Source organism: Corvus brachyrhynchos, unplaced genomic scaffold (assembly GCF_000691975.1).
Source record: "Corvus brachyrhynchos isolate BGI_N302 unplaced genomic scaffold, ASM69197v1 scaffold338, whole genome shotgun sequence".
Classification (NCBI taxonomy): domain Eukaryota; kingdom Metazoa; phylum Chordata; class Aves; order Passeriformes; family Corvidae; genus Corvus; species Corvus brachyrhynchos.
This window is the reverse complement of record NW_008239334.1, coordinates 438,368-447,957: the sequence shown is the minus strand read 5'-3', so window position 1 is coordinate 447,957 and position 9,590 is coordinate 438,368. Positions and strand designations below refer to the sequence as shown.

Here is a 9,590-nt window from a genome sequence, read left to right as displayed (position 1 = left end):
CCTCCGAGCCCTCGTCCAGGCTGGAGGAGCCATCGGGCACACGGCGCTGTCTCCAACCCAGAGCTGCAATTCCCAGTTGGAATTGGTCTGCACCAGGCTTGTCCAGTGGTATCTCTCTTTATTAGCCCTGTCTGACCTCATTACTAGAAAGAAGCTCAATTTAACGAGCTGCCGGTGCCCTGAGGGAACTCTGGAAAACAGTTGTTTTTCACAAAGGCTGCTGATCCTTCATGTCCGGAGCTTCCATTCCGGTCCGGCCATTAATCAGGCGTTTGCATGGAGCTGTGGCTGTGGATCCCTGACAGCCCCGAGTTCTGCTGTTTATTCCTCAAGTGATTTTTGTCCCTCTGTCCCTGGTGGCTCCCAAAGCACCAGACTCGGGCTGCAACACCCAGTGAGGCACTGGGCTCATACTGGTGTGAGCCTGCCTCTAATTCTCGGTGTTTCACGGGGGCTGTGATGATCCTAATTCTCACAGGTGGAATTAAAGCAGGATTTGACCTTCTGCCTTCTGGGGGATTTTGCTTTCTGAAAATTCAGGGCTTTCGAGGCAGGCTTGGGCTGGCAGCTTAATCCTGCCAGAGGCTCCGTGCCTGGCTGTGGGTGTTCAGCAGACCACTCACATTCCCACCTGATGTTCTTTTATAGCACTGAAATCTCAGGAGGTAAAGAGGAGAAGAGAGAAATCCAGAAAATAAATGTGTTTGTGTGTACCCAACGTGTCTGTACATGGCAGGAGGCACCGGGGCTCTTTCCAAGGGGAGGATTTATTCGGAGCAGGGTGTAGGGGAGCGTCTCTGCTCTCGGAGGGTGAAGATCTCCTGGTATTTCCAGCTGGGGTGGCTCATTTCTCAGATAAATCATAAGATGCTTAACAGCCTGCTCCCTTACCTCCTGGGGACGTGAACCAGAAAAAAAGAGCCAGCCCTTTCTGTGCTCCCTCCTGCCTCTTCCGAAGGTTTAGGCTTCGGCTTTTCCTGCCTTTGCAGCCAGGCAGGGAATAACAGAGCAGCAGAACGGGCTGGGGCAGCAGAGCCCGCCTGGAGCAGAGGGCATCTCTGGGATAAGAGGTGTTTCCAGGGCCGTGATGCCTCTCCTGCATGGGCAGCAGGCTCATCCCGGCCCATTCCCGGCCCATTCCCGGCCCATTCCCGGCTCCCTGGCCCGGCAGCGCTGTCGCTGCGAGCCCTTGGCTCTCCCAGCCCCGCACACACCGCGTTGCCATCCAGTGGCTCTCCAAATATGCAAATCCTGGTGGGAAAGACAATGTAAATAGTTTGTTTATCCTCCTCCCTTCCCCTCGCACAGCCCCCGAGGCCATCAATTATTAACTTTGGGAAGAGAAGGCGGCTGCTGGCAGGGATGGCGTTTGTCACAGCCTGGGCTGGTTTTCCTGCAGGAGCAGGGAGTTGTTTTGGAGGGACGGAGGGATGCCTGGAGGCCGAACTGAACGGGCCGTGTGGTGCTGTGTCAGAGCTCTGCTCTCCCAGCAGAATGGGCTGGGCTGGCTTTTCCTCTCTGAAGCTGGCAGACAGGAAAGTGGCAGCAGCATCTCCAGGTTTTCAGCAGAGATGATGCTCCAGGAGGATTCCGTGGCAGGAAGAGGTGATGGAGAGTGTCCAAGTGTCATTCTATAGGTGTCTAGAGAATTACAAAATAACTCTGCAGTGTCTTGGCTTTGCTGTTGGCTGTAGAGTTTTGTGGTCTCCTTTCAGGCTTATTTTAGAGAGAACCTTAAAAGTTTACAGTTTTCCTTCCCCCTGGATGGTCAATCACAGCTCACTGGCAGTCTCTGTGCTCACCTTGCAACCACAAAACTTTCTCATTATTTCAACTGGATTGGGAAAATCACATTGGCTCCAGTGGAGAAGGAACCTTTGCTCCAGCTCCTGCTCCCACACACTGCCTGCTGGCTCCTTACTCCCTCTCCAGCTGGGAGCTGAGATTTTTGAATTAATTCCTTTTCCTACCTTGTCCCCCTCCTCCTCCCATCACCCCACCATCCCCCGAAGTAAAGCCGGAATTTGGCTGCTGTGAGATCCGCTCTGATCTGTGTGTGCTCCTTGCAGATCCGGGCAGACGGCCCTCCCCAGGGCGGCATTCAGTACGAGGTGCTGACAGTGTTCAAGGACGGGAGCCCGGTGCTGCGAGACATGGCCTTCTCCATCGACCACAAGTACCTGTACGTCATGGCAGAGCGGCAGGTGAGTGTCTGCTCCCCTGACCCCTTCCTGAGGAATGTGCTCTGGAGCACACAGAGCTGAGCCCCGCGGTGCCGGGATGGGGACGAGAGGTTGGAGCGCCAGGAGGAGCTTGGGTTTTTCTGCCTGCGAGCAGAGATTGGCGTCAGTGCTCGGGGGAGAGTTGTACCTGCATGGTCCTGGCTGGAAGTGCTGGGAACTGAGCTGGTGTGGGGCTCTGAGCCATTCGTGCCTCAGTGCTGAGCCGCAGGGATTCCAGGGCTGCTGCTCGTGCAGCGAGGCTGGCAGACTGGGGGTCTGCGTGGGTTTGTCTGGGGGCATCCTTCAGCACAGAATCCCAGAATCCCTGAGGTTGGAAAATCCCTCCAGGATCATCGATTCCATCCTTTGCCCCATCCCCACCTTGTCCCCAGCCCAGAGCACTGAGTGCCACTTCCTTGGACACCTCCAGGGGTGGGCACTCCAAACCTCCCTGGGCAGCCCCTGCCAAGGCCTGAGCACCCTTTTTGTGTACAAGTTCTTCCTGAAATGGCTGAACTGATGGGGGCTTTATTTCTCTGTGTATTTCTTTGTTTGTTTAGCTATTTACCAGCGTGTTTGAAGGGGTTGCCAGTGAGTGATGCTGCACAGAGGGGGGACCAGGCTCCACTAACCCCGGCTCTGCTCTGTGCCAGTTCTGCTCCTGCCCCGGGGTGGTGCCCACCCCAAAAAAGCACAACCCAAGTGATTATGATGGGAATTGATGGCTGGCAGTCCACGGGAGGCTGGTGCTGGGGGAGCCAGAATGATGGCAATAATCTGGGGCCTTCTGTTCTTCTCTGAGGCACAGAACCACTCGGAGCCCCCCCACTCAGATTTCTGGGCTCACTGGTTCTGCTGAGCATTTTCCTGGCTGTTCCTCAGGCCTGTGGGATTCAGGTTAATAGGGCTGGTGCCTTGTGGGTGCTGGAGGCAAGGGAAGGGCTGCACCTGGAGCTGTCTGGGTGCTGTTAAATTGTTCTGTGTGCAGCGAACCCTCTGGTCGCTGGCAGCTTTCCACCTGTCCTCCCTCCCACCTGCTCTGAGGTGCTGCAGGGAGGTGTTGGTGTGATCAGGGATGTTCTGATGGGGATAGAGAGCAGCTCCCCTTGTACCTTGCACTGGGAGCCTCCAGCTCCTCCCAAAGCCAGCAGAACTGTTCTTCTAACCTACGGCAAGAAAGAAAAAATTGGGAAACCCTTTGCTTGGTTATAAGGTCATTTAAAAGCAGGGAAGAAATGTTTTAGAAGAGGGCAAAGTCTTCTCCCTGCTGGAAGCATCGAGTGAATGAATCCCTGATGCTGAGGAAGGCATTTTGTGCTTGTTAGAGGCACTCAGGGACAGACACTTGCATGAGCAGCCACAAATTTCAGATCCCATTGCAGCTTGGGCTGGGATTAGATGGCAATAAAGGGGATCTGTGCAAACTTTGCAATTGAATTATTTTATTCAAATGTTAATGCTTGGTCACTTTGTGCAGGAGCCACGTGCTGCCGTGCTCCCACCAGGGAGGAAACGACCCAGTGTGGATCTCAAACAGTTGAGGAACTGTTTTCATTAGGAGCAAAATCCAGTGGGAATGCCTCTAACTCATCTTTTATGAGGCAAGAGCATCTTAATATTCATCAAAGCACTAATTTGCTTAATTGTGAAACAAAAAGATGTGAAGAGAATTAGCAAATAATAGAATATTCCTGGAACATCAACTCCATTTTCAGCCACAGCTCTGCCTTGGGGAGACTCCAGGAGCTGGGGGCTGTTGCCTCTCATTCCTTGCAGGATTTGCCACAGGATTTGCCTTTTGCCCTCGTAGCAGTGCGTGCTTTGGGTCCCAAAATCCCAGCATCCGATGCATATGGATCTTGTCAGCTCCTGTGACCCCAGTGCCCCCACCCTGGCAATGTGATAGTTCAGCAAAGTGCAGCCAAGAATATCTTTTTCCCTGGGTTCTCTATAGAGGAGGCTGATGGTTGGAAAAGGGTCAGCACCAAGAGGAGGAGAGAGGTCCAGTGGCTCCAGAGGGCTGAGGCTGTAAATGGTGGGAGGGGCCCTCAGAAGGACTGAGAATGTACAGCAAAAAAAGGCCTCTGAAGGCTGGAAATTCAGAGCAAACAGAAATTCTGCCACAGGAAAATGGCACCGAGAGCAGCTGCTCCTAGCAGGGATGGGCTGCACGTTAACGTGGGGGGAGGATTGTCCAGAGCCGGGATTTGAATATCTGCTGAGACAGAAACAGGCCAAGGCCTGTGTCAGAGCACGGCTCTCGAGAAACGGCCGGGATTGTGGAACTGAGCTGGGGAAGGGGCTCCCCAAGAGAGCTGGGACAGCTCCTGAGCTCCTTCGGGCTCGGGGACAGCCAGCCCTGGGACGGGATCTCGGTGCAGCACCGGGACTGTGGGGATGCTTCCCGACAAAGGATGGAGCTCCTCGGCACGGAGCCCGCCTCCCTTCTGTGCTAGCAGCAGCCAGGACCAGCTTTGTGCTGAAATGCACCCGGGAAAGGAGCCTCTCCCTGCTCAGAGCTGTGGTTGTAGGCACAGCCCTTCCCCGCTCCCCTGGCTCCTGTCCCAGCCCCGTCTGTGCTTTGCTCCAGTTTTTTCCTCCCTCTTTTTTTGAGCTCTCCCTGAGCCTTTCATGTCTCGCTGCCAACTCCTTCCAAAGCAGAATATTTGACATTTGATTTCACTCCCACAAAGCACAGGAGCAACAGTTGCACAGCCCAATCCGGGGGAGAGAGGAATAAAGAAACTTTGCTTCCAGACACTCGGAGTTCTGGAACCACGTGGTTTAAGGGTGGTTATTAGGAGCTGTGTCAGGTTTCAGATACTCAGAAGGGGAAAAGAGAAGTGGTTCTGACCCTGTTTAAAGCAGGAATTAATTTCTCTGTGTTTCTGGAGCAAACAAAGCCCATTTCTGCCCACAGGCTGAGCAAGGCTCGGGGAGAGCTGGGTGGTGATGGGAGATGGAGATGGATGGCACTGGAAGAGCTTTGTGGGGTTCCAGGGTGGGTCTGGCAGGTGCTGACAGAGTTACTGTCCCCAAAATCCCAATTTTTGGGTCCTGTCCCCAAATTCACCATGAGTTCTGTGGTGGGTCAGTGTCGGGGGGACCAGCACGGCTACAGTTAGGAGACCATGGCTCTTCTCAGCCACTGCCTCATTTTTCACAGACAGGCAAATTCAATTAACAGTTTCTATCAGGAAAAAACCCAAAAACCCCACAAAAAATAAAATATTGAAGTGGAATCGGTCACGTTGCCTCTTTACCGGCCACGGGTGAGATGTGGGCATGCACCCAGGGCTGATCAAACAGCAGGTGAGGGGTTAATGGCAATGCCCTGACAAATGTGGGGCCACCAAGAGCCCCACAATTAAAAATTTCCCATTTTATCAGCGAGTCTGTCACAGAGCCCACCCCAACAACCCCTGCACGTGCAGGAAATCTTCTCTGCTTTCTTCCCTTCAGAGGGAAGGACTGGGGCTCGCAGAAGTGCTGGTGACACTGAGGAGAAGTGGCTCTGTAGTGCAGTTGTGGAGCAGGAATTGTCTGCCTGTCGGGGACACAGTCGGGTTCTTCACTGTGAGAGCTCGGCGCGTTCCAGTTCCACCAGCCCTGTGGGATGAAGGGGATTTGATGGCCCCAAGGCCGCAGGAGCCCCCTCTGCTCCCTGGGGCAGCAGCTCTGCCTTGGCTCCCATCCACCCCCAGCCCTGGCAGGGCTGCTGGGCACACTGCAGCCAGGCCTTATGTAAGCACCAGCAAAAGTGGGGCCAAAGATTTTTGCAGCTCTTGGCAGAAGAACGAGTTTGGCTATTTTTAAGCCGGGAGTGAGAGGAGCTCAGTCAAACCCGGGGCAGGGATTGCCGGCTCCAAAGGATTTCACCACCTAATCAAGGGCTGTAAACGTGGAATTTAAATCAGCAGGATCGAAACGCCCGCAGGAAGCACTCCTTGGAAGGAACATCCTTGTGTTGTGGGGAGGAAAACATCCCAGGAGGGCTCTTTCCATCCCTGCCAGCTCCAAGCCTTGTCCACCCTGGTTTTGAAGTCTCCAGGGACGGGGCAGCCGCAGCTCCTCCTGACCTATCCCCAGACCTGTTGCTTTTCCACCGACTGAATTTCCCCCCTCCCTCTCCACATCCATCACTGTGGCTTTAGGTAAAGAAATTGTCTTTCAGTCTGCTTTTAGGAGCAGTGAAATATTTGCTTTGCAAGTGCCCCTGTGCCAGGAGCTGCAGCTCTCCAGGGATAATTTGTTGTGCATTCCCCTGTCCTGTAACCCCAAGAGGTTTCAGTCTTGTGAAAACTGCTTTGTTTTGGACTGGACTTTCTGGATGCTGATTGAGGGGGAGGCAGACGGGAGCTGCCCGGATGATTTAGGAGAGGTTGGGATTGGAGCGAGGGCTGAGAAAAGCAGGGGAGCCCATCAGTCCTGGAGCAGCAGGGCTGTAAATACTGATGGTGTCCTGAAAAGAACTGAGAAAACATGATAAAAAATGCAGGAGATGTGGATAAAAGGGTCTGGAGTCATCAAGAGGGAAAAAATGAACTGATTAAATTTTTAACTACATTATCTGCTAGTTGAACAGCCAGTTAGCTGGACATAATCTCAGCAGACTTTGAACACTGGCACAGGGCAAAGGGCTTGGCTGAATCCCACCAGAGGTGTCCGAAATCCTGCCTCCCGTGGACTCCTCCACCTGCTCATCCTGTGCCAGCCTTTGCCCACAGGCTGGGACAGAGAGGGAGCTCGGGATGGGGAGAGGATCCTGGAGGAAGGGCTGTGCCCTGTGGGGTGTTGCACAGCTCCTCTTCCACGCCACCTGCTCCTCCTCCACCCTGCCCAAGTTCCTGGCTTGACGCTGACTTTTTCCACTTCCCTCCCCGCAGCCAATTAAGAAATTCTGCTAAAAACTTGCCTGAGATCATTAACAATGCCTCTCTGACAAGGAGGATGTGTTAATTAACATCAATTGACCAAGAAGCCCAGGCAGGTGGGACAGCCTGCTGCCTCTGCGGTGCCCTGCTGCCAGCACATTTGTCAGGCCTGCAGAGCTCTGGCCCTGCTGGGGCTCTCGTGCTGGTGGCCAGACTGGTTCCAGTGCCTCCCCACAGCCCCCAGCTGGCCGGGATGTCTGTCCAGACACAAAACAAATGTGGGAAGCTCAGGGCAGAAGCCGTTGAGGTGAGGAATCCTTGAAGAAGAAACTTTCCGGGAAGAAGTGGTGGAAAGCGCTGCAGTGTGAGCTCGGGGTCGGTGGGTTTGTTTTTCCTGGATGAGTTCTATTTCAGACATTGCTCGTGTGGTTGTTCCTTTCAAGTGCTGCCTGCCTTTGCCTGCAGTTTGTTTGTTTTGCTTCGGTTTTTCTTTGTATTAGGGCTGTTTCTTCCCCTGCCAGTCACAGCCACAGGGTTCCCATGTGTTTGCTTCGGCATTTGCTTCCCTTTCCAATTCCTCCTCTTCCACAGACCCATTGTTCCATTCTCAGGCGAGCCACCACAGTCCTGAAGTATTTCTAGAATTTCCCTTACGTGCGGGTTCCCAGGCACAAAGCCTCAGCTCCCCAGTGCTGCGGGGCTTCTAAAGGGACCTGTGGCATCCTCAGGAGCTGGGGCAGGTCTGGTGTCCCTCCAGATTTGATGCCACCACCCCTGCTCCATCCTGAAAGAAGCTGAGTTCATGGAATCCCAGAACTTTTGGGGTTGAAAAGAACCTTAAAGATCGTTTTGTTCCAAGCCCTGCCATGGGCAAGGACACTTTCCACTGTCCCAGGTTGTCCAGAGCCTCGTCCAGCTCCGTGGGTGATGCTGATGGGTTTGAGCTGGGTGTGGAATGCTGCAGAGCCCTGGCTTTGCTGCAGGATCTCCTGTCTGGATGGACAGACAGACCCAGGTGTCCTTCCTTAACAGCAGCAATGACAGACAGAGCTGTATTCCCAGCAGGGAAAATGGCTTGAAGGAGGGATCTGAAATGTCACACTTGGTGCTCAGCTCTGAAACTTAAAAACAAGTTTGGATTCCTCTTCCTCTTTAAACTTCCCCTCTTCCCCCATTCTCGTGGCCCTGGAATGGTTTGTCTTTCCAGCAGATGAGGTTGGTGGGTACTGAGCCAGCGAGGCCGGGAATTGCTCACGCTGGGCGCCAACAGAAAGGAAACATAACTCACAATATGCTGAGGGGAGCTCTGAAATTGCACAAATTATTCTATTTTATACTTTAATTAGTTTGAATTAGCAATGGGAATAGATGCATAAAATGATCCAGTGAAGGGTGAAATGGAAAAAGGGCTGTGGTGTGGAGTACCACTTTATTATTGTGGGGTTTGTGCAGACAACGTGCAGGAGCTCGTCCTGCTGGATCTTTTTCCTGTGAGGACTGCCTCATCCCCGCAGGAGTTTTCCTCATCCCTGCAGGTATTTGCCTCATCCCTGCAGGTGTTTGCCTCATCCCTGGCAGTGTCCAGGGCCGGGCTGGACATTGGGGCTTGGAGCAGCCTGGGACAGTGGGAGGTGTCCCTGCCCATGGCAGGGGTAGAACAGGATGGGGTTTAAGATCCCTTCCAACCCAAACCATTCCTGGGTCTGTGACTCTGCCAGGAAGGGCAGCAAGTTCAGGCTCTCTCCTGCAGTGCTTCCCTTGGGCCAGGCTTTGCCTGATCTCCTCAAAAGCCTGGGACAATGTGGCGCTTTTCTGGTGGCTGTGTGGGCTGGGGAGCAGCTGAGAGCCCCCCCAGCAGTGCCCTCTCCAGGCTCCCAACTCCTGCTTGGACTGAATCTGAGGCTTGAAGGGGCAGAAGGATTTAAGAGAGTTCAAATTCATCCTGGCTCTTAAACCCTGAGCATCTTTTTCTGCTTTTCCCTCCAAGGTTCTGAAAAATTCCCCCGGATGAGGTGGAACTTGATTCAGGCTCCTGCAGGTTCCAGATAGGTTGAAGATGATGGATGTGCCCCAGGGAAAGTGGCTGGAATGGTTTTGCAAGCTGGGTCTAAATATAAAAGTTAAAGCTGGTTGTAAAGCAGAAAAAACCCAACTTTTTGTGACGTTTGCTCTTGCTCTCCCTCCTCCTCCTCCCCTGGAAATGTATTTCCTGTTATAAGTTTGCTGTGGCAAGAAACGTTGAGATTTTCTGGAGCGTGGGTCTGGTACAGGGATTTGCCTGGGATCCCAAATGGAAATCCTGGGCACCGAACCTGGTGCAGATCCTGCCTTTCTCAACAAGAAATCCCTCCATCCCCGAGGTCCCTCCAGCCCCATCCCTGTGCTGTTCCCAGGAGCCTCTTGATGACTGTGGCATTTCTGGCTGGTGCTGGTGAGGGGAAGGAGCTCCATCAGTAACCCTGTATTTATTTGAGCAGCGAGCCGGAATGTGCCC

The 9,590-nt window shown here is 53.5% G+C and overlaps 1 protein-coding gene across 1 annotated transcript in view; it reads left to right on the top strand.

The window, feature by feature from the left end:
- The window catches only part of PLXNA2 (plexin A2), a 143,364-nt gene that overhangs the window by 51,422 nt on the left and 82,352 nt on the right, over nt 1–9,590 (top strand). The window contains 1 exon segment of the mRNA XM_008638949.2: nt 2,070–2,204. Coding sequence (XP_008637171.1) covers nt 2,070–2,204 — 135 coding nt within the window.